The sequence below is a fragment of the Neovison vison genome, chromosome X (genome assembly GCF_020171115.1).
Source record: "Neovison vison isolate M4711 chromosome X, ASM_NN_V1, whole genome shotgun sequence".
In the NCBI taxonomy this organism is placed as follows: Eukaryota; Metazoa; Chordata; class Mammalia; order Carnivora; family Mustelidae; genus Neogale; species Neogale vison.
This window is the reverse complement of record NC_058105.1, coordinates 9790454-9814783: the sequence shown is the minus strand read 5'-3', so window position 1 is coordinate 9814783 and position 24330 is coordinate 9790454. Positions and strand designations below refer to the sequence as shown.

The following is a 24330-nucleotide window of genomic DNA, read 5'->3' as shown; positions in this document are numbered from 1 at the left end:
CAGTCTCTGCCAAACCATTTCTTTGAATTCAAGGCAATGTCATAGCTATAGAGTGACTACCTCCAAGTGTCATCTTTGCTAGCAAGTACAATTTCACACATACCACTTAATCCGACTTCTTTGTGGTTCATTAATTCTTTAGTGATTATAGAAAACACACACTTCTGATATTAAAAGAAACTAGTTTTCTCGTATTGGTTCATCAATGAGTGCCAATATTTCAGTCTTGGAGCCTCAGTTATTCTAAACCATGTGGTTTTCTAGATAACTAAAGGCTTATTACTTTAAGCTCAAATACTTGGTTTTAATCATTTACTATATAAATATTCTAAAACAGAGTACACTCTTAGGGCCTTTGTAAAATAAGAAATCTGAATGGAAGTTAACCATTTCCCACTGCCTTAGGGTACTGACTATGAATACCAGTTATAAGTCAATGCCATATAATTTGGGCTCCTGCAGGCCATCAATATGTATATAGGGTTATTTGCCCTAGATAGCTTAGAGGTATGTTTTAACAGTTTTCCTACATTGTATTTGCTAACAACTATCACTACTTACTTCAGTCAACATCCCAACCTTTAGAAACTCTTCTCACTTCTAATTTTGTCCCTCTAATGTCGGGTGGATTCAGAAATGAGATAACCCATATTTATTACTATCGTAGTTGAAATAAGATAAAGAGGTACTGAATACAGACAAAAGAAATGTACTATTACTGAGACTCATTAACTTTATCAGACATCACAACCTCTCTTTGGCCACTTTCAAGTCCTTTTGATTTAATGATGGGTTTCTGACTGTATTCTCCGTAAGTGAAATTTCTAGTTCTGTGAAGTATTACTGTATTTTCATTCATCTTGGTATATTTCAAAGATTAGATTCTTTATTGTTTTCTTTTTGTCAATCCACATAATCCTCTGATCCATTAATGAAAAAATACCAAGAAATTTGATTTTTGTCTATATTGGCAAAATTGCTTATATTTTAAAGCAAAATAATTCTTAAGAGATGCTGTTTAGAAAATGGCCTATGCAATGGTACTGGCATAAAAACAGACACATAGACCAGTGGAACAGAGTAGAGAGCCCAGATATGGACCCTCAACTCTATGGTCAAATAATCTTCGACAAAACAGGAAAAAATATACAGTGGAAAAAAGACAGTCTCTTCAATAAATGGTGCTGGGAAAACTGGGCAGCTATATGTAAAAGAATGAAACTTGACCATTCTCTTACACTGTACACAAAGATAAACTCAAAATGGATAAAAGACCTCAATGTGAGACAGGAATCCATCAGAATCCTAGAGGAGAACATAGGCAGTAATCTCTTCGATATCAGTCACAGCAACTTCTTTCAAGATATGTCTCCAAAGGCAAAGGAAACAAAAGTGAAGATGAACTTTTGGGACTTCATCAAAATCAAAAGCTTCTGCACAGCAAAGGAAACAGTCAAGAAAACAAAGAGGCAACCCATGGAATGGGAGAAGATATTTGCAAATGACAGTACAGACAAAAGGTTGATATCCAGGATCTACAATGAACTCCTCAAACTCAACACACACAAAACAGACAATCATATCAAAAAATGGGCAGAAGATATGGACAGACACTTCTCCAATAAAGACATACAAATGGCTATCAGACACATGAAAAAATGTTCATCATCACTAGCCATCAGGGAGATTCAAATTAAAACTACATTGAGATACCACCTTACACCAGTTAGAATGGCCAAAATTAGCAAGACAGGAAACAACATGTGTTGGAGAGGATGTGGAGAAAGGGGAACCTTCTTACACTGTTGGTGGGAATGCAAGTTGGTGCAGCCACTTTGGAAAACAGTGTGGAGATTCCTCAAGAAATTAAAAATAGAGCTTCCCTATGACCCTGCAATTGCACTCCTGGGTATTTACCCCAAAGATACAGATGGAGGGAAAAGAAGGGCCATCTGTACCCCAGTGTTCATAGCAGCAATGGCCATGGTCGCCAAACTGTGGAAAGAAGCAAGATGCCCTTCACGAACGAATGGATAAGGAAGATGTGGTCCATATACACTATGGAGTATTATGCCTCCATCAGAAAGGATGAATACCCAACTTTTGAAGCAACATGGATGGGACTGGAAGAGATTATGCTGAGTGAAATAAGTCAAGCAGAGAGAGTCAATTATCATATGGTTTCACTTATTTGTGGAGCATAACAAATAGCATGGAGGACAAGGGGTGTTAGAGAGGAGAAGGGAGTTGAGGGAAATTGGAAGGGGAGGTGAATCATGAGAGACTATGGACTCTGAAAAACAATCTGAGGGTTTTGAAGGAGCGGGGGGGTGGGAGGTTGGGGGAACCAGGTGGTGGGTATTGGAGATGGCACGGATTGCATGGAGCACCGGGTGTAGTGCAAAAACAATGAATACTGTTATGCTTAAAACAGAAAAAAAAAAGAAAATGGCTTATGCAAAGGCCTTTTTCCTTCAGTTTCTCTTGATCTAATCAAGAGCCATTGATCTGAATTAAGAAAGTACATTTTGGGAAGGGTCAGGCTGACAACACCTGAACCTATTGATCAATCATTAAAAGTATGTCAGGTTAAAAAAAAAGTACATTTCATGCTAAGAGAAATAAGTCATACCGAGACAGAAAAATACCATATAATTTCACTCATATGTGGAATCTAAAAAACACATGAGTAGACAAACAAAAAGCAGACTCAGACCTATAACTACAGAGAACAAACTGCTGGTTGCCAGAAGGCAGGACAGTGGGGGATGGGCAAAATAGGTAAAGGAGAGTGGGAGGTCTGGGCTTCCACGTATGGAATGAATGTCATGGGATAAAAAGCTTGGCATAAGGGAATACAGTCAATGGTATTGTAATAGCACTGTGTGGTGACAGATGGAAGCTACAGTTGTAAGCACAGCATAATGTATAATGTATATAGAGATGTCCCATCACTATGTTGTATACCTGAAACTAATGTACCATTGTGTGTCAACTATACTGAAATCATTTTTTTTAAAGAAAAGAAAGTGCATTCTGCTGGCAACTGCTTTTACTATTTCTGAATTTTATATATATATGTATATATACATATATATATCTCCTTCATTCATTTTATTCTCATTGGAAAATACTGTACAAATCTAGTATTTTATTTTCCCTTTCTTATTCACAATATTATCTTACAGAACTTGTTATATCAATATTTTCACATGATTTTTCTCAAACCACAAGACTGTGCACCTAAATGATACAAAACAGAATTAACATCTCATAACTTATTTTTTTCTTTTTTAGGAACATAAAAATAACCTTTAAATGGAAAGATACTAAAATGAAGATGTAACAATTTTTTTTTCTATATTTAATTGCTGAACTAGAATGATGATGATACTGGTTTTTATTTCATGAAAGCAGATTATAAACTTCTCCTTTTTAAAATAATGGCCACTACTCTTCTATCCATAAATGTGTGTGGGTATGGGTATGTGTTGTGTGGGAGGTATGTGGGAGGTTAGGGTCTGGATAGGATTTTTGCTAACACCAGTTACTATATAGCTGTATTTAGAGGTAGAGTATTATGAGAAAGGGTGGGAAAGAGTAGGTTTTGGGGACAGACAAATCTAGATTCACATATCCACTATCAATATATTAGGTGTGTGACCTTGGACAGGTTCCACGATCTAAGCCTCACTTTTGGATCATCTATGAAATGCAGAAAATAATACATACCTTGAAGGATTTGGCGGAAGATTAGAATTGATATGTCACACAGAAAGCACTAAGTACATAGTAATTATTATGGACATCGTCATTATTGTATCTGACTGGGAAATCAGCTAGAACTCAACTCAAACCTCAGCTGTTCTACTTACTAGCTGTGTGGTCTGGGTCATGTTAAACTGAACATTTATGAGCCTAAGTTTTATCACATAGTAAAAAGATTATACTTACTTCTTAGTGTCATTATGGAGATTAAATGAGATGATGTATAGAAAGCACCCCTTATGGTGCCTGGCTCTGGTTCAGCTATCTCAAAGGATTAGTTTCTTTTCTACTCTCTTGTGATGATCAGATGAAAGAGGGATTAAGACTGGATCTAACTAAGGCTTTATTATCATTGCATGTTTTGCAGTGAACATTCATGGAGTCTTTGTTTTCTGTCATCTTAGGAAAATGAAGACATATGGAGAGATAGGATGAGGATGGAAAAACACAGATTTAGGGGCTTATTAACTCCAACGCCCCAAAACATTTGATGACATCTACCATGTACAAAGCCCTTATCATGTTTTTGAGCTGCAATGTTCAACTCAAAAATGGTTATTTCAACTTATGGTGGGTTTTAAGAATGTATGCAGATCATGTTTCTGCCATTATATCCTCAGCCCCAGGCACCTCTTTGTGTATCAAATAAATGATAGCTTATAGCAGCTTATAGCAAAGAAATAGCGGTCACAAACCAGAAGACAGAACAGTACCCAGCATGGGTTTTTCAGTCCCAGTAGTCCTATCTTTCAGCTAGCAACATTTATATGGCCAAAAGTTTAAATTTATCTTATTAAGTGGTGGAGTATGAATAGGACATCCATTTAATGATTATCAATCCAATGGGTAGAAAAACATACTAAAAACTCTCCCTCTCAGCCCACTGCTCCCTAGCAAACACTATTAAATTCTCTTATGCAGCCTTGGAGGGAACTTTGAGAAGCTGATCTTCACTCCTCCTGCTTCTCTCTTTTCTCTATTATTTTCTGAAATAAGTAAGCACGCGATGAGCAGTCAGAAAGACGTGTGCATCTTGCCCATGGTGAAGAGTCAGAGAGAAGGTAGATGCTATTTCATCAATGTATTTACCATGATTACATTTATATCAAATGATAAAATCAACTAAGAACATTTTTCGTGTTACAGTCCTTGAACGCATCAGAGATTCCCCAGTGAAAAGCCTAAAGAAATTAAAATGAACACTGTAGCTGTGTTATGTGGTGTTCTAGGACAGCTCAAAATAAACAAGTCACAGTAGCAAATAAGCCTCAGAAAACAGACATTCTCCCAGAGAAGACATTCATCCTGACCTCTCACTTTTGGGTTCATTAGTTTAAAGATAGTTCAATTTTGTCTTCTAAAATTCATTTGAAGGTACCTGGTTAATGACTGTTTGCCCTCAATTTTGGTATTACTCATACTTTAAAAAAATTAGACATTATCCAAGAGAATTGTAGGAAATAAATGCTCTCCTGCAATCATTTTTCCTTTCTGATGCTATTTCTTTGCTATAAGCTGTGTACCATAATTAAGGTTTTAGTGGCTTAAGGAGTTGAAGGTGACATGCTTTGGAGCCAGATAAAACTGAACTCAGTTTTGGGTTCCTTCATTAGTGTGCTGAACCCCAGTAAGTCTCAGTTTTGTGTGTGTGAAATTGCGATAATGATACCTGTACGCAGTGCAGTGGTGAGGATTTCAAGGAGCCGTGTAACAGCAGAGGACACTTCAGAAATAAATTATACCAGCAAGCACCCAAACGAGAATATTATTATTGTGGTGGTGGTGGTGGTGTTATTATTATATGAAGCAAATGAGCCCGAGGCAAACAAGCACTTGCTTTGAGCACATTTCAGGAATCAGAAGTGAGGACATGCCACATTTATGACAAGGCACTATGATGATTCTAAACTCGGAACCAACTAACTGGTGATAGTCAGCTACAGATTAAGGCACCTAAAGGCTGAAGAGGAGTTTGGATGTGGAATGAGCAGTAGCGGGATATGCAAAAACGCACCTTATCCCACTGTGTTGGCAAGTGTCTGGGCAAAGGTAATACCGAGTAAGGCGGAAGGAACACTAGACTTTAAGAGATTCCCTACACCATCATGATAAGCTCCAAGAACCCCTCTCTATTCCTGCTGTTTTATGAGTTTCTGGCAGCGGAGCTTTTAAGAAATGGGTAGGATGGAGCTCACAGAGGGGACTGCTGTCTCAGGGCAGGTGGGCAGCACCACACCACCGTGCAAGTGAGCGTTCGACACGCAGAGCAGGGAGAGCCTGTTCTCCTACGAGCTCAACCTACTGCCCGCAGGCCACATTCTCCCTCACTAGCCCAGAGATCTGCAGTACACCAGATATGAAAAGGTCATATGCAAACTTCAAAATGTGTATTCTCTTCATTAGCAAAATGTGTGAAACAGAGTCAAAGTTCAAGGCAAGCATTTTTGTTCTATGTGACATGAGAAGTCGCTTAGCATACTCTAGTTTTGCGTTACCTCAAGTGAAGAAGGACCCGATCACAAGGGCTTCATTTTCTCACTGACCTTTTCCCATTTTGAAAAGGCAACAAACAACAGTATGTTACTTAGTCTGTGAAGTAGCTTTTCCACAGATGGCACTTTAAAAAGAAGTGTTCCTCTTTATTTTGCTCCTTTGAAAGATTTCGAACTGTGAATTGCATAATATAATAGGTTCCTTTTGCCTTTAAATGTAACAGCTATAGTTAAATTGCAATATTTTATATTGGCCGTAGAAGTCATCTTTGCTGATCATATATATATATTGTGTGATGTTTCTGTTTCCTGAAAAATGGGGGGGCTTAAATACATATGCAGTGGTATGCTGAAGCCAGCTCTTATGGTTTCGTGAGACTCGGCTGTTACTATTTCCGCCACGTCTACATTCAATGTCATATTGGTAGCTTGAAATTGGTTATGTTGACAATATTTACACCATGAAAATCAGCAAATGCTACACATTTCCCAGCACATCATCCGTCATTTCCTTTACAAATCTGTGATAAAATGGCGTATTGAAATCTACTGGACAATGATTATTTACCAATTTAGATTGAGCCTTGCGACATATCGCCTAGAGATCTCTAATGCCCAGATCCAAGAGGTGGGAGGCTACGTGGGGAAGGAAGTTAATCTCCAGTCTTCTATAGCACTCAAACTGCTATTTTTGTCTACAATGTAATATACTCTGATATCGCTCTTGTGAAAATATTTGGCTGATGTAAATGTGATCTGAGTGGTAATATTCTTTATTTGGTATTGCCCAGAGCAAAGCATATCACGATAATGAGTGATATGCAAGTTTCCACATTATTTATGTTCAAATTCCACAACTGTGTATAGCAAAGCTGCAACCAACAGTCTCTGAGCAGGGGGAAAGGAACAAAAAGGACACAGAAGACTTGTTTGGCCTCGGCCAGTATTTCCTGGCTGTTTCCTTCCTGTTAATTGGTTGTCTGAGATAGGAAGGCACGGTAGGAACTTAGGCAGGACATGGGGAATCTACCAAACAAGAACCCTTTAGCTTTTAGAAAAATCTGAACTCATGAGTCATTGAAATATTAAAGGAATTTACTAACGAAGACAGTGATGATTTAAATGGTTTCAACAGGGAATAATTTCCAAAGCTCCTAGTCAATTATTGTTTGGCACAGATGATTAAGGCCCATGAAATGATTTTCAACAAGGCAAAGATTAAGAGGTTGATCAAATCTGAGGATAAAAGCACAGGAAAGAAGAAAAAACAATAAAGAAAATTTGCACAGAGTATAAGAGTTCTTAAGTCCTGCGAGTACTAACAATTGCATCTGAAGTCATTTTCTCCCAGAAAACCAAAACAAAAAAAATTGCATCTGTATTTTGAGAGTTTGTTAAAACAGACTGTTAGGGGGGTAAATCATCAGTAATTCAACATGATGATACCATTCCTCAACTTTACTTAAGAGCATAGAAAAGTCACTTACAACAATAAAATATTATATTAGAAGCAAGAGATAGTGGAAAAATTCAATCCATTACATGGTCAGATTGAATAAAATAGTCACGTTTTAAAAACTGAACTAAAAAATTGAAATGATGTTAAAGTGATTTGTGAACTTGCGTATATGATGTCGGTGACTTACATTTACTGTATGGGGACAGTACTATCTTTTCTAAAGTTGGATGCCAAGCACCGTGTACTTAGCACACATTCATTATCTCATGTGCTCTTCATAATATATATAGCACAGGAAGCATTATTTGTATTTTACAAATAGGGAAATTGAGGCCCAGAGACATTAAGGAACTTATTCAAGATCACACAGCTGGCAAAGATATAAAAGCTTAGTTTTGTCTGACTGCTAATTATAGCTTTTTCAAGTTTACCAACTCTTGAGCACTTTTAAATGTATCCCACTTTTTGTTAAGACATTCATATAAACAGAAGAAAAATCACAAATTAAGATAGCTCCTTTTAGAGCTAAAAAAAACTGCATAGTAAAATCAAAATATAACTTGTTTCTGTAAGAATAGAGTCACAGTTTTATATAAGACTGAATAGGATTGATTACTACTATCAACCTGTGTGTAGTGAATATTAGATCTTTTTTTTATCTATCTAGCCCCCCCCGCTTTTTAAAGTAGACTCCATGCACAGCATGGGGCCCAAGGTAAGGCTTGAACTCACAACTCAGAGATCAAGACCTGAGCTGAGATGGAGAGTCGGATGCTTAACTGACTGAGCTGTCCCAGTGTCCCTAGCTCCCTTTCATTTAGGGGTAAATCCCCCTGATACATGTAATCTTATGTGATTTTGTGTTTTCCCTGCCCTCTAAATTAAGAACCAAAGTGGTTCTTTCCTCTTTCAGTTTTCTGGCAGTAGCTTTGGGTATACAGTATGGGAGGGCTAATAGGACATTTCCATCTGAAACTCTGAATCTGGAATAAGTGACACAAAGATGAAAGTTCAGTTCAGATCCTTTCCTGATGAATGTTGTGGTATCCCACTGGGAACAGCAATAATGACCAAGAGTAGGAGAGTCTTACTTAACATGGGATGTTGGGGGGGGGCAGGGAGGCGAGGGGAGATGTGCTTTCCTCTCACTGGCTTTTCCATAAATGCCTTCCTGCCTACCATTTCCCAAGTTTGGTCCCCTTACATTTATTATTATTATTATTAATTCTATGAGCCCCTGAGATGCTCTCAATGATGGACTTTCTCTCTCTCTTTCTCTCTCTTTATTTCGAACGTATTCTTATAGCTGATGTTTGCATCCCATTTCCCCCTCTTTCAACCTCTATTCTATTCTCTATTTATATTCCATATATAAGTGATACTGTATAGTATGGGTGTCTCTCTGTTTTATTTCACTTAGTGTAATGCCCTCAAGTTTCATCTATGTTGTCACAAATGGCAGGATTTCCTTCTTTTTATGGCTGAGTAATATATGATCAGATAGATAGAGAGGTAGACAGATAGATATCTCACATTTTCTTTATCCATTCATCTGTCAAAGACCCTTAGGTTGTTCTCCTATCTTGGCTATTGTGAATAAAGCTGCAGTGAATATGGGTATGCAGATATCTCTTCGAGACAGTGATTTCCGTTCCTTCAGATATACACGTAGGAGTAGGATTGTTGATTTACAAGGTAGACTGAGTATCAAACTATTTCCTCCACAAAGGTTTCTGTTTTTCGACTCATATAGTATTAATTTGTGGGTTTTGTCAGCACTGATGGCTTTGGGCTACAGTCTCTGAAAAGAGTCATTTATACTTTGCAAACTTGGGAGCCTCACTTATGGACAATATTTTATTTATTTTAATTTCTTTAAAGATCTGTTTGTTTTTGAGAGAGAGAGAGAGTGAGCGCGCAGAGGGAGAGGCAAAGGAGGAGAGAGAGAAAGAACCCCAAGCAGACCCCATGCTGACTGCAGACCTCAATGCTGACTTTTGCTAAATAAATAATTGTCAATTATTCCTCAATAAAGTTTTAAAAAGTCATAGAAGTTGTTTTTAAGTAGGCCCCACGCCCAGCGTGGAGCCCTGTGCAAGGCTTGAACTTGGGACCCTGAGATCAAGACCTGAGCTGAGATCAGGAGTCGGACGCTTAACTGACTGAGCCACCTAGGTGCCCCCAAAGTTACAGAATTTTAAAAAATATGCAATTTGTGATTAATAGAAAGAGAACTCATATTATTTGGGGATTATATGCTTTAAATTTTTTTTTAAACAAAAATCTATTAACCAGCAGGGAAAGAGGAAAGAAGGAAGGAAAAAGAGGAGGGAGGGGGAGGGAAACACACCTAAGGAAAATAAAGTATTCTCAATATGCTCTATATTTGAGCCACTAAATTATCTAACTTCATAATCAGGAAACTTTGAATATTGGTACAATAACAAGGAAGTTCCATTCAAGTGTTCAATGTCATTCATGTAATAACTATAAGTAAAAATAGTGCATAGTTTATAAAATGACAGTACTTACTGAAGGCAAAAGCCCGTGGCTGACAGCCAACAGATGGTCTGTCAGAGTGAAACTGATGAAAATGTCCCCAACTATATTACTTGAAAACAACTTTGCCTGAGAAATCAGTTTCTTAATAGCAGAAGGCACATTTCTTAATTGGTCTAACTCTGGATCATATTTCACAATCTTTGTTTAAAAAAGAAATTAATTCATAATTTTCCTGATTCTTTTTTGTTTAGGAAAGATCACTCCATTCAAAGGTTAATGGTTTATCAGATGCATAAAAAACAGGTACATGGCAGGCAGCTTCCAAGATTAAGACAAATGTGTCAGGCAAAGTCAGAAAAAGTTCAAGTTTCACCCATCCCAAATAGGGAAATATGGGTTTAAGTTTTTCAGTCACAACAGTCCTATCTTCCAGCCAGCAAGATTTATATGGCTACAATAATAATAATATAATAATAGTCTCTTCCTACTCTTCTTTCTGGACCTTACCACCAGACTAAGAGAGGCAGTCTGGGAAAGCAAAGCTTGGGAAATCAAGAACCCTCTTCTCAAAGGCCTACAGTAGAGTTGGTATATGCCACTAGTCAAAGGCTCCTGGCTCTAGGTCCCCCACCCTGGTCCTACTAGACTGTTCCAGGTTGGTGGATATAGTAAGATATTAGTATCAGGAGGGCCTATAGACATGAATACAGACATGAATAGAAAATCAAACATACTCAATGAATATATTCTGTCTAAGCCTCCACTTCCCCATCTCTAGAGTAGTATGAACTAACAGTGGCTACTTCTTAGGGCTGTTACCAAGTTTTAATTGAGATAATGTGGGTAAAGCACTGAGCACTCTGCCTAGCCAATAGTACATATTCAGTAAGTACTTACTGTTGGTATTGTTGTTTATAATCCCTTTCCTTCTTATACTAGGTGTCCTACTGCCAAGCACATTGCCTGCTCTTCCCACACCTGATTTAGAACTCTTCCTCCCATCACTGGCCCACCCTTGGTAGAGGTTTGAGGCTAAGAAAATCTTGAGGTTTCCTTGAAGGTTAGGGTGCTGGCCAACTCTGGCTAACATGTTGTCTTCATATCCCGTTTCCCAAATGCCATCATAAGAACTGGTCTTCCTCATATAGACAGAGAGAACAAAGCAGGGAACAAACCAGAAGGTCTGTAAATAAGGGTTTATGTTTGTTCCTAATGCAACTATGCATCCATACCCTTAAAAGCTACAATAGTCTCACAACTGAGACTTCCCCATGTTCTAACAAATAAACCCCTTCAATCTGAAAATCATTTACAAGCCAAGGTAGCAGAGTTGTCAGTGCTGCATAAAGGAGAAAATGTTCTATAGACTAGTGGGTAAAATAAGAACTATGTAGTGGTGACTGAAACATTTCATGCTTTTGATGTCTGGCAAGCGAGCAAAGATTGGGTTCTGAAGCTGTCCCTGTAAAATGTTTATTATTGATATTTGATCCTAAAGGTAAAATTAATCAGTTTCACTAACTTTTAAGAGTAGCTTCATCATTTTTTTTCCCTAAAATTTCCCTTCCAAGTGGGAAAAGAATAAGGGGCCAGGAAACACAGGGCATATTCATACGAAGGAAATCAATCCTAGTTGGCTGGAGGAAACAGTACAGATAGGACTGAGCAAAAAATAAGGCAGGAAAGGAAGGCTGGATGGAGTTTGTCTGTGAGGGCCTTGAAACACCCTGCTATGGAAGTTGGGTTTTCAAATACTTTGAGCTGGCCTGTTGAGGAGAACTTAGGCTACATGTGTGTTTTGATTACATTTTGAGTGACATAACTTTGTAAACATGTCTAAAGAGAAAGCAAAGGAGATACAGGGCACTGTCTAGCTTTATTGTCTAGGTTGGTGATCATTATAAAGGACTGTAAAGCTCTATTTTTTCTCCAAGAAGTCAAGCATTCCATTCCACTTTATATCTTAAAACTGGCAGATAATTTGATCTGAGAAAAGCGCCACATATGTACATTCCTAACTGATTCACCCATTTTACCCAAAAGCTTCTTACATTATCCCCTCAGGCAGGTTGTTAATTCTGCCTCTTAGAGTTCTATATTCTAGATCTCTTTTTGTGTATTGTTTTTAGGCTATTATTTCAAAGCCAAGTGCATTGTCAGAGTATTCCTTAGAATTCCCTTGGAAACAATTTGAAAATCCAAAGTTGCATATTTAGAACAAAAGCTAGAAATGCTTAAGTTTAAATAAATCACTTAATATGTGCACTTTTGCTAAACTTAAAAATCAGGTCTTAATGTTTAGAATTCTTAACCATAAAACATAAAACAACATAAGCACCCATATCTAATAGCCCAGGAGACTAATTAGTCTAGAAAACAAATGTTCTCAAGTCCCTCTCTCCATTCCCCACCCCAACCCAGGGTCATTTTTATTTACCACGTTTTAAACTGAAGAGAATATATAAGGCTAAATTGGAAAAGCTTTAAAGTAGCCTTTTAAAATATGGACAGACTCTTAATTATGGCAACAGTATAAATAGAAAAGTGCCCTTAGGCTATGCATTACTTTTACAAATGCTTATAATGAACTCCTTTATAGAACCATGCCAGTGTAGAGCTAATTTAACTCAGTTTTCAATTAAAACTGAAGAGAACTGTAATCTATTGCCTACAATCCCTTTCTCAAATACAATGCAACCGACTTTCATTTTAATTATCCAGGAGTTCATTCAGAAGAATAGCACTAACTTTAGGAAAGAATTAAATAATCTGCAACTGCATGTTATGAACAATCTCATGTAAGATTCAGGTTATAATAGCTATTAATAAAAGGTATCATAGTAATAGTTCACTTCCATTAAAAACAGTGGTGTGTGTGTGTGTGTGTGTGTACACATGTGTGTGGTATGTAAATGTACACCCTATCAGATCATGGTATAAAGCAAAATTGGACAAGCTCTAGTTCTTTGGCCTAATCCAGATCGCCACCTGTATTTATAAGGAAAGACTTAATGGAACACAACCCTGCGCCTTCATGTATGTACTGTCCATGTCCGCTTTTGTAATACAACAGTGAAGTTGAAGAGCTGCTACAGACACTGTATTGCCCCCAAACCCTCAAATATTTACTGTTTGGCCTTTGACTGAAGATGTCTGCAAAGCCCTTCTTTAAAGGGTCAGACTTAGATACCACTCAGTAATAAACTGTACTTGGTATCAAAAATACACAAAGACAAGCAAAATGAAGATATTAGGCAAGTAATCCCTCTGGCAACAGATTACAGTTAACATAATCCCCAACAATTACAAAGATTTGCAGGCACATGAGTGAGAGACAACATACAAAGACTCCAAGGAGCATCTTCAGTGTCTCTGTTAGATATTGAGATATAGGAGAATTCATGAGTCACTTTTGTCATTTTGCGTAAGTGTTCTCTGGATCTATACCCACAGGGGCTGAGTCTGTACCATCTAGATATATGTTCTAAAGGAAAATTCAGTCAACTGGTTATTTTTCATATAAGCTAGATAAACCCAATTTTTATTGCACTTCTAGAATAATTTGGCATGTTCTGACAGACTACAATGTGTCCTTGAACAAAAGGTCAGTACTCAGTTGATTCAAGCTTTATATACAATTTGCACGACTCAGAATCAGCTTTATGGAGTAGATAAAACACACAGATTTACTCAGAGACCAAACCTCAACTCCTGATTATACTTCTTAGCAGTTGTGTAACCTTGAGCAAGTGGTTTGTCGTCCTTTTTTTTTCATCTGCTGATATGTATTTCAGAAGGTTGATGTAAGAATTAGATGAGACACCACATACATAATACATTCTACAGGACCTGGCACTTAGCCAAAAATCATTAAAACATAACATCCTTTCCTTTACAAATAATGTCTATTTTTTCAAACGTTATTCAGCTACATAAAGAATTACACTGGAATTAAAATTTTAAAAGTTACATTAGTGGCAAATCACTATGTTGTATACCTTAAACTAATGTAATATCGCGTATTGACCATACTTCCATAAAAAACAAAATTGTATTAATCAGTTAAAAAATGAATTATTGAAACCTAAGTGAGGGCATTTTAACAACTACGATGACTCAAAAAGATAGACAAGATTGGTGGAGTCAATATGAAATAAATCTAAGCCCAGGGAAGGGAGGGCAGGGAACAAACACTGCTGTTGGAAAGGGCTGTTCAAATAGAATTTGAATTAGAATTCAAATAGAATTTTCACACTACCAACTGCTTGTCTTATCAATGATATCTAATGGGTTGCTCCTTCTCCTTTTTTTTTTTTGCTTGAAATAGGCTATATGTCCATGTCATTGAAACAACCATCTTGCTTAAAGCTGGAGGTATCACAATCCCAGATTTAAAGATATACTGCAAACCTTATAGTAATCAAAACAGTATGGTACTGGCACAAAAACAGACATATAGACCAATGAAACAAAATAGAAAGTCTGGAAATAAGCTCACACTTTAATGGTCAATTAACCTATGACAAAGGAGGCAAGAACATGAAATGGGAAAAAGTCTTTTCAACAAATGATACTGGGAAAACTGGACAGCTACATGTAAAAGATTGAAATTAGACCTCTTTCTTACATCATATACAAGAATAAACTCAAAATGGCTTGAAGACCTAAGTGTGATATAGCTCAATGGAACAGAATAGAGAGCCCAGAAATGGACCCTCACTTTGTGGTCAACTAATCTTGAACAAAGCAGGAAAGAATATCCAATGGAAAAAAGACAGCCTCTTCAATAAATGGTCCTGGGAATATTGGACACCCTCATGCAGAAGAATGAAACTAGGCCATTCTCTTACACCGTACACAAAGATAAACTCTAAATGGATGGAAGGCCTCAATGTGAGACAGGAATCCATCAGAATCCTAGAGGAGAACACAGGCAATAACCTCTTCGACCTTGGCACAGAAACTTCTCTTAAGACACGTCTCTAGGGATGCCTGGGTGGCTCAGTTGGTTAAGCGGCTGCCTTTGGCTCAGGTCATGATCTCAGCATCCTGGGATCGAGTCCCACATCGGGCTCCCTGCTCAGCCGGGAGCCTGCTCCTCCCTCTGCCTCTGCCTGCAACTCTGTCTGCCTCTGCTCATTCTCTCTGACAAATAAATAAATAAAATTAAAAAAAAAAAAAGACACGTCTCTAAAGGCAAGGGAAACAAAACCAAAAATGAACTATTGGACCTTCATCAAAATAAAAAGCTTCTGCACAGCAAAGAAAATAGTCAACAAAAGTAAAAGGCAACCTATGGAATGGGAAAAGATATTTGCAAATGACATAACAGATAAAGGGTTGATATCCAAGATCTATAAAGAACTTCTCAAACTCAACACCCAAGAAACAAATCCAGTGAAGAAATGGGCAGAAGACACGAACAGATACTCCTCCAAAGAACACATCCAAATGGCTAACAGACACATGAAAAAATGTTCCATATCACTTGCCATCAGGGAAGTACAAATCAAAGCCACAATGAGATACCACCTTATGCCAGTTAGAATGGCCAAAATTAATAAGACTGGAAACAACAAGTGTTGGCAAGGATGTGGAGAAAGGGGAACGCTTTGACACTGTTGGTGGGAATGCAAGTTGGTGCAGCAACTCTAGAAAACAGTGTGGAGATTCCTTAAGAAATTAAAAACAGAGCTTCCCTATGACCCTGCAATTGCACTACAGGGTATTTACCCCCAAGATAGAGATGTAGAGAAAAGAAGGGCCATCTGTACCCCAACATTCATCGCAGCAATGGCCACGGTCACCAAACTGTGGAAAGAACCAAGATGCCCTTTAACAGATGAATGGATAAAGAAGATGTGTTCCATATATACAATGGAATATTACTCAGCCATCAGAAAGGATGAATACCTACCATTTGCACTGACATGGATGGAACTGGAGGAGATTACGCTAAGTGAAATAAGTCAATAGGAGAAAGACAATTATCATATGGTTTCACTCATACTTGGAAAATAAGGAATAGTCCAGAGGGCCATAGCAGAAGGGAGGGAAAACTAAATGGGAAAAAATCAGAGAGGGAGACAAACCATGAGAAATTCTGGAATCCAGGGAACAAACTGAGCGTTGCAGAAGGGAGGGGAGAGACGGGCTCACTGGGTAATGGACATTAAGGAGAGCATGTGTGGTACTCCAAAACTGCTAGAACTTGTACAGGAATTCAGTAAAGTGTCAGGATATAAGATCAATGCACAGAAATCAGTTGCATTTCTCTACACCAACAACAAGACAGAAGAAAGAGAAATTAAGGAGTCAATCCCATTTACAATTGCTCCCCAAACCATAAGATACCTAGGAATAAACCTAACCAAAGAGGCTAAGAATCTATACTCAGAAAACTATAAAGTACTCATGAAAGAAATTGAGGAAGACACAAAGAAATGGAAAAATGTTCCATGCTCCTGGATTGGAAGAATAAATATTGTGAAAATGTCTATGCTACCTAAAGCAATCTACACATTTAATGCAATTCCTATCAAAGTACCATCCATCTTTTTCAAAGAAATGGAACAAATAATTTTAAAATTTATATGGAACCAGAAAAGACCTCGAATAGCCAAAGGGATATTGAAAAACAAAGCCAAAGTTGGTGGCATCACAATTCCGGACTTCAAGCTTTATTACAAAGCTGTCATCATCAAGACAGCATGGTACTGGCACAAAAACAGACACATAGACCAATGGAACAGAATAGAGAGCCCAGAAATAGACCCTCAACTCTATGGTCAACTAATCTTCGACAAAGCAGGAAAGAATGTCCAATGGAAAAAAGACAGCCTCTTCAATAAATGGTGTTGGGAAAATTGGACAGCCACGTGCAGAAAAATGAAATTGGACCATTTCCTTACACCACACACAAAAATAGATTCAAAATGGATTAAGGACCTCAATGTGAGAAAGGAATCCATCAAAATCCTTGAGGAGAACACAGGCAGCAACCTCTTCGACCTCAGCCGCAGCAACATCTTCCTAGGAACATCGCCAAAGGCAAGGGAAGCAAAGGCAAAAATGAACTTTTGGGATTTCATCAAAATCAAAAGCTTTTGCACAGCAAAGGAAGCAGTTAACAAAACCAAAAGACAACTGACAGAATGGGAGAAGATATTTGCAAACGACATATCAGATAAAGGACTAGTGTCCAAAATCTATAAAGAACAAACTCAACACCCAAAGAACAAATAATCCAATCAAGAAATGGGCAGAGGATATGAACAGACGTTTCTGCAAAGAAGACATCCAGATGGCCAACAGACACATGAAAAAGTGCTCCATATCACTCGGCATCAGGGAAATACAAATCAAAACCACAATGAGATATCACCTCACACCAGTCAGAATGGCTAAAATCAACAAGTCAGGAAATGACAGATGCTGGCGAGGATGCGGAGAAAGGGGAACCCTCCTACACTGTTGGTGGGAATGCAAGCTGGTGCAACCACTCTGGAAAACAGCATGGAGGTTCCTCAAAATGTTGAAAATAGAATGCCCTACGACCCAGCAATTGCACTACTGGGAATTTACCCTAAAGATACAAACGTAGTGATCCAAAGGGGCACGTGCACCCGAATGTTTATAGCAGCAATGTCCACAATAGCCAAACTATGGAAAGAACCTAGATGTCCCTCAACAGATGAATGGATCAAGAAGATGTGGTATATATACACAATGGAATACTATGCAGCCATCAAAAGAAACGAAATCTTGCCATTTGCGACAACATGGATGGAACTAGAGCGTATCATGCTTAGCGAAATAAGTCAAGCGGAGAAAGACAACTATCATATGATCTCCCTGATATGAGGAAGTGGTGATGCAACATGGGGGCTTAAGTGGGTAGGAGAAGAATCCATGAAACAAGATGGGATAGGGAGGGAGACAAACCATAAGTGACTCTTAATCTCACGAAACAAACTGTGGGTTGCTGGGGGGAGGGGGGTTGGGAGAAGGGGGGTAGGGTTATGGACATTGGGGAGGGTATGTGCCTTTGGGTCAATTGGAAGGGGAGATGAACCATGAGAGACTATGGACTCTGAAAAACAATCTGAGGGGATTGCAGTGGCGGGGGGGTGGGAGGTTGGGGTACCAGGTGGTGGGTATTATAGAGGGCACAGCTTGCATGGAGCACTGGGTGTGGTGAAAAAATAATGAATACTCTTTTTCTGAAAATAAATTGAAAAAAAAAAAAAGGAGAGCATGTGTGGTGATGAGCACTTGGTGTTATATACAACTAATGAATCATTGAACACTATATCAAAAACTAAGGATGCACTATGTACTGGTTAATTGCACTTAATTTAAAAAAAAGAACTAAGTGTAAGACCTGAAACCATAAAATTCCTAGAAGAAAATATAGGCAGTAATTTCTTAACCACAGAAATGATGATAGAAACATTTTTCTAGGTAAGTCTCCTATGGCAAGGGAAACAAAAGTAAAATTAAAGAACTAGGACTACACCAACAAGAAAAGCCTTTGCACAGTGAAGGAAACCATCCACAAAACAAAAAGACAGCCTACTGATTGGGAGAAGATGTTTGCAAATGTTATATCCTCAAGTTGTTAATACCCAAAATATATAAAGAACTTATATAACTCAACACCAAATAAACAAATAATCTAACTAAAAATCAGAAGATCTGAATAGACATTTTCCCAAAGAAGACATCCAGATGGCCAAAAGACAAATGAAAAGATGCTCAACATCGCTCATCAGCAGGGAAATACAAATCAAAACCACAACGAGATATCACTTTACATCCACCAGCATGGCTAAAATAAAAAACACAAGAAATAACAAGTGTCTGAGAAGATGTAGAAAAAAAGGAACCCTCATGCGTTGTTAGTGGCAACTGGTGCAGCTCCTGTGGAAAACAGTATGGAAATTCCTCAAAAAATTAAAAATAGAATTACCATATGATCCAGTAATTCCATTACTAGGTATTTATCCAAAGAAGATAAAAGTACTAATTCCAAAATATAGAGCATCCTATGTTTGTTGCAGAATAATTTACAATAGCCGAACTATGGAAGGAGCCCAAGTGTCCACTGATAGATGAATAAAGAAAAGGAGGCATATATATATATACACACACACACACACACAAATATATATAGGGGTGTGTGTGTGTATATATGACATAAAAAAGAGGAGGTATATATGTAACAGGATATTGCTCAGCCATAAAAAAGAATGGGATCTTGCCATTTGCAACATCATAGATGGAGCTAGAGGGTATAATGCTAAGTGAAATAAGTCACTCAGAAAAAGACAAATACTGGACGATTTCACTCATGAATAAAAAAATAAATAAAACAAAGGAAAAAAGGGACAAACAAAAAAACAGATTCTTAAACACAGAGAACAAACTGGTGGTTGCCAGAGGGAAGGTGGGTGGGGGCATGGGTAAAACAGATAAAGGGGATTAAGAGTACACTGATCTTGATAAGCAATTAGAAATGTATAGAATGGTTGAATCATGATATTAATTTTCTAAAATTAATAAAATACTGTAGTTAATTATATTTGATGAAAAAAACTACCATCTTGCCCTGTGATTGGCAGAAACCCAATCAAAATTACTTTTTAGATGGAGTCTGGTTTAAAGGGCAAGGAGAGCTAGCAAAATGATGGAGGTAGTTCTAGAAATAATTTGGTTAATGATGGATTTTTAAAATTTGACATGTACTTTAATAATGTATAATAGCAGAATTGCAAAATTTTAAAAATATTGCGTGGAGTCAGAACACAACACTCATGTCATTATTTTGAACTTTAAAAATACCAATATAGGCCTAAAATTATTTTGAATGAATAGAAAAATCAAAAGAACAAGGAGAAAAGAATCCCCAATGGTATATATATATATATATTTTTTTTAAAAGATTTTATTTATTTATTTGACAGAGATCACAAGTAGGCAGAGAGGCAGGCAGAGAGAGAGGAGGAAGCAGCATCCCCGCTGACCAGAGAGCCTGACGTGGGGCTCGATCCCAGGACCCTGGGATCATGACCTGAGCCGAAGGCAGAGGCTTTAACCCACTGAGCCACCCAGGCGCCCCCCCAATGGTATATATTTATGTTCAACATCTCTTAAAAGAGTTCTTTCCATTTCCACTACAAGATAGAGATTAATGTATTCTTTGATTAGTGAATTAGAAATGCAAAAGAAGGGGAGTTTTCATTCACTTCATTCAATTATTTGAGGGTAACAAAAATAACATCTTTGGGGACTGAATAATTTGATGATTATAAAGGCAATTTCAATTGCCTGTTTGCAATCCATATTTATTTCATATCCATTAAGGACAAATTATACCTACTATTATTACCCTACTTAGTAGAAAAATAAAAGAATGAGGATGCTTTCAGAAAAATTACAGCTCTTACGTGTGGCCCCTTTCATTCAAGTACAATCAAGTGTATCTGTGTGTGGAAGAAACAGCAAATTCATGAATTGATTTTTAAAACGTCATGAACAATGAAGGTTAAGATACAAAACACAAACTCTTTTCTGTTGGACATGGGTATCTAACACTCCATTATCAAAGGAAGATTTCACCTAGGACAACATTTTTGAGATCTTGTTTAGAGAAGAAGTTTAAATGTGTCTATACAATTGATGTTTTCACAAATTTGTACTTGCAGCCATAACTTTATTTTTATATCAGTACGAGAAAGATGAAATGTCTGTCCCAAATTAAAATCCTACTTGGGATTCTATTATTCATCATTTGGAGTACTTTCCCTTCTCTTCCTTCTTGTTTAAAACATCCCTATGCACAGAACATTTTAATGAAGCAGTTTAGTTACTCGTCTGTCTCACATTGCATAAAGAGGCAGGTAGAGCACAAGTGCTTAGAGCACAGACTTTGCAGTCGGATGAGCCTATGTATAAATCCTTTTTAACCCTCTTCTTAACTGTGTGACCACGGTCAAGTTCTTTTTACCTCTCCAAACCATCGTTTCTTCCTCTGCAAAGTAGGGATAATAGCAGCATCTATGTCACGGGTGGCTAAAAAAAATGTACAAATGCATTATACTACTATTAACATATGATATATTATTTACAAATATAAAAACTACATGTGGAACTCACTAAAATGTGATGTTTATGTCTATACAAACAAATGTATACTGTACACAGGAGTCATATATATAACATGTTTGCTTGTTAATGTACAAATGATGTTTGATTAGGATTTAGCAAATCCTAGATTTTACAAATAAAAAGTACATGATGCCCAGGTAAATGGAATTTCAGGTAAACGACATATTGGTCATCCTGTATTTTATCTGGCAACTGTAAATAGGTTACTTTATTGAGCTGCAGCGCTTTCAAATATCCCCACAGGTAATAGCTGTCAACAAATTTACCTTCGTTTTATAAGTTAAATTAGGGTAATAGCCCGTTTATTAAATGGCCTGGAATAGTCCTATGCCAATTCTGATGAAACTGCCTCTTCATCTCTGATCATATAGCTCTCTAGTCACTTATAAAAACTATATAATTTTCAGATGTTGGGTTCTATTTAAATGGCTTATGTCTAACTAGCTCTAAAACATCACCTGACCAAACCAAAACTCACACATTCGTGCCATGCCAAGCTGCTAGACAAGTTCGCTGCCCCTACTGCTACTGTGGGATGGTCCATGTCAAAACTGTTACCAGAGCCAAATCCAGGAACACTGGTCATGCTGTTCCAGTCACTTTTTTCACCATCTGACACACCCGGTAGCACACTGGGAAGAGCCTACTGTTTCCACAATCCTACCAGTCTTCAGATGAGGACAGTGAGTTGACCTTCTTGTAGGCACCTCTAACCTCAGGAACCATTTTATGTGGTTCGGGGAGAGGAGATAAAAAAACAAACAAACAAACAAACAAAGCCATATCAATTTCTACAAATGCCCTTCAAATAATTCCTTTTTAAATTTCTTATCTTTTCTGAAACAAGTTAGAGGTGGATGGTGATGGTTGGACTTACTTTTTTTTTTTAGCAAATCCTACATGGATGTGTCTAGCGCCTTTCTTTAGAATGTAAGGACACTACTGTACATTGTTGTCAGCTTTGGGGCTTCTGCCAAAATCTGAGACAATAGAAGAAAATTCATTTAACATCCAGATACATTATTTAATTCACATTGACTAATAGAACTAATTTAATTACAAAATGCCAGCATTTTCAATTTAATTAATAAGCATCATACATGATATTTATTGACAACTTAAAACCTGTATTCAAGATAAATGTAGACTGTAATCATTTGATCTCAGTGAAACCATCATTTAAAAATGATCAACTCTGGCAGCACCTGGGTAGTTCAGTCAGTTAAGCATCTGACACTTGATACCAGCTCAGGTCTTGATCTCAGGGTCATGAGTTCAGGTCCTATGTTGGGCTCTAAGCTGGGCATGGAGCCTACTTGAAAAAAAAAGATCAACTCTGTTTTAATATTACGTGATCTATGATATTCTGATTTGGAACTCTGCAGGATGACTTTTAATCACTTTGGGGTCCATATATTATTTCCTTTCTTGACATTTAGCTTAATTAATCTCTAAATTCCTTCTCTGGAAAGTCCTTAATTTAGGGTTGACAAAGACCTATCTTGACCTATCATGCTTCTTACCATATTTATTGCTTAGCAGTTCTGTCATTTTCATTCCTTTAGTCATGGATTTTTTTTTTTAACCATGCAACATTGTCTTTTATTATGTATGGTTTTTAAAAATTATTTCCTCAATCTCTCCATACATAGGCAAAAGGAAGTATATTGTTTAACCTACAGAACTGGGAAATATTGACCACTGCCTAGAGGAGGGAAAATCAACCCTAAAACAAGCTTAACCAGGAGGCCAATTCATCTGCCGACCTCTAAGAACATGGAGATGAACATGATAGACAGACTGTCCCCCATCTGAACCTTCATTCACCACCATTCGATAACCCTTCTTCAGGCCCAAATCAGCAGCACATTTCTTGCCAACAATCATTAAATGTCCAAGAAGACTTTCATCATCATCTTCTGCTACAGAAATCTGGGATATATGTTTCTTGGGTATCACCAGAAAATGAGTTGGTGCTTGAGGGGAAATGTCATGGAAAGCAAGACACTGGTCATCCTCAAAAATGATTTTGGCTGGGATTTCCTTGCGAATGATCTTCCCGAAGATTGTGTCGCCACCAGGCCGCGCGGCCTGAGCCTTGGCGATCTCATCTGCCATCTCGGCCTCCCTCCCGCGCGGCCGCCAGTCATGGATTTTTTTTTTATGTTTATAGTTAACAATTCCACTTAAAACTCTTAAAATGCTTCAATCATTCCAATATTGAATACCTATTCCAAGAAAATAAGCTTAAAGAACACAAATTTTATGCACAAAGATAGCCACTCTGAAATTATTTGAAATACAAAAAAACCTTTAAAACTGTCTATGTATAGAAAATTAGGAAGCAATCTTATATATATTTATATACATATATATAGTATATATAATATACTGAATATATCGTATGTCTATTTTAAGTGACATTTATAAAGAATCTGAGAACATAGGGAAATAGATTTTATTTTGTATTAAGTGAAAAATTAAATATTAATCTATATGCTCTATGAAAATTACATTTAAAACACTTAAAATAATAATAATAATAATAATAATAATAACACAACAACAGACCAGTAAGAAATATACTATGTAAGCCAAGGACAACATGGGTGGTAGACTATGCGAGGTATTTTTTCCTTTTTAACATCCTAATTTTCCATTTCCCCCATTTTCATGTAATGACTATATATTCCTATAGGATAGGAAAAAAACAATTTTATCTTAAAACAACTTTTTGGGGTGCCTGGATGGCTTAGTCAGTTGAGCAGCTAACTCTTGATCTCAGCTCTGGTCTTGATCTCAGGGTTGTGGGCTCAAACCCCATTTTGGGCTCCAGGCTGGACATGGAGCCTACTTACAAAAATGGTAAAAACAACGTTTCATTAAGCCTTTGGAAAACTACCTTCTTTCTCCCCTACAAATCAAATAGACAAAACAACT

General features: G+C 37.4%; 1 protein-coding gene across 1 annotated transcript; it reads right to left on the bottom strand.

Moving 5' to 3' along the window:
- Positions 1-22962: 22962 nt before the first annotated feature.
- On the bottom strand, positions 22963-23527 carry LOC122896741 (histidine triad nucleotide-binding protein 1-like). Its single transcript, XM_044234795.1, has one exon. The coding sequence runs from the start codon at positions 23506-23508 to the stop codon at positions 23128-23130; it is 381 nt and encodes a 126-aa protein (XP_044090730.1). The 5' UTR covers positions 23509-23527; the 3' UTR covers positions 22963-23127.
- Positions 23528-24330: the final 803 nt, after the last annotated feature.

Bases quoted from the DNA above. Each gene is read 5' to 3' on its own strand.
- LOC122896741 (XM_044234795.1), bottom strand. From the start codon at position 23,508: ATGGCAGATGAGATCGCCAAGGCTCAGGCCGCGCGGCCTGGTGGCGAC.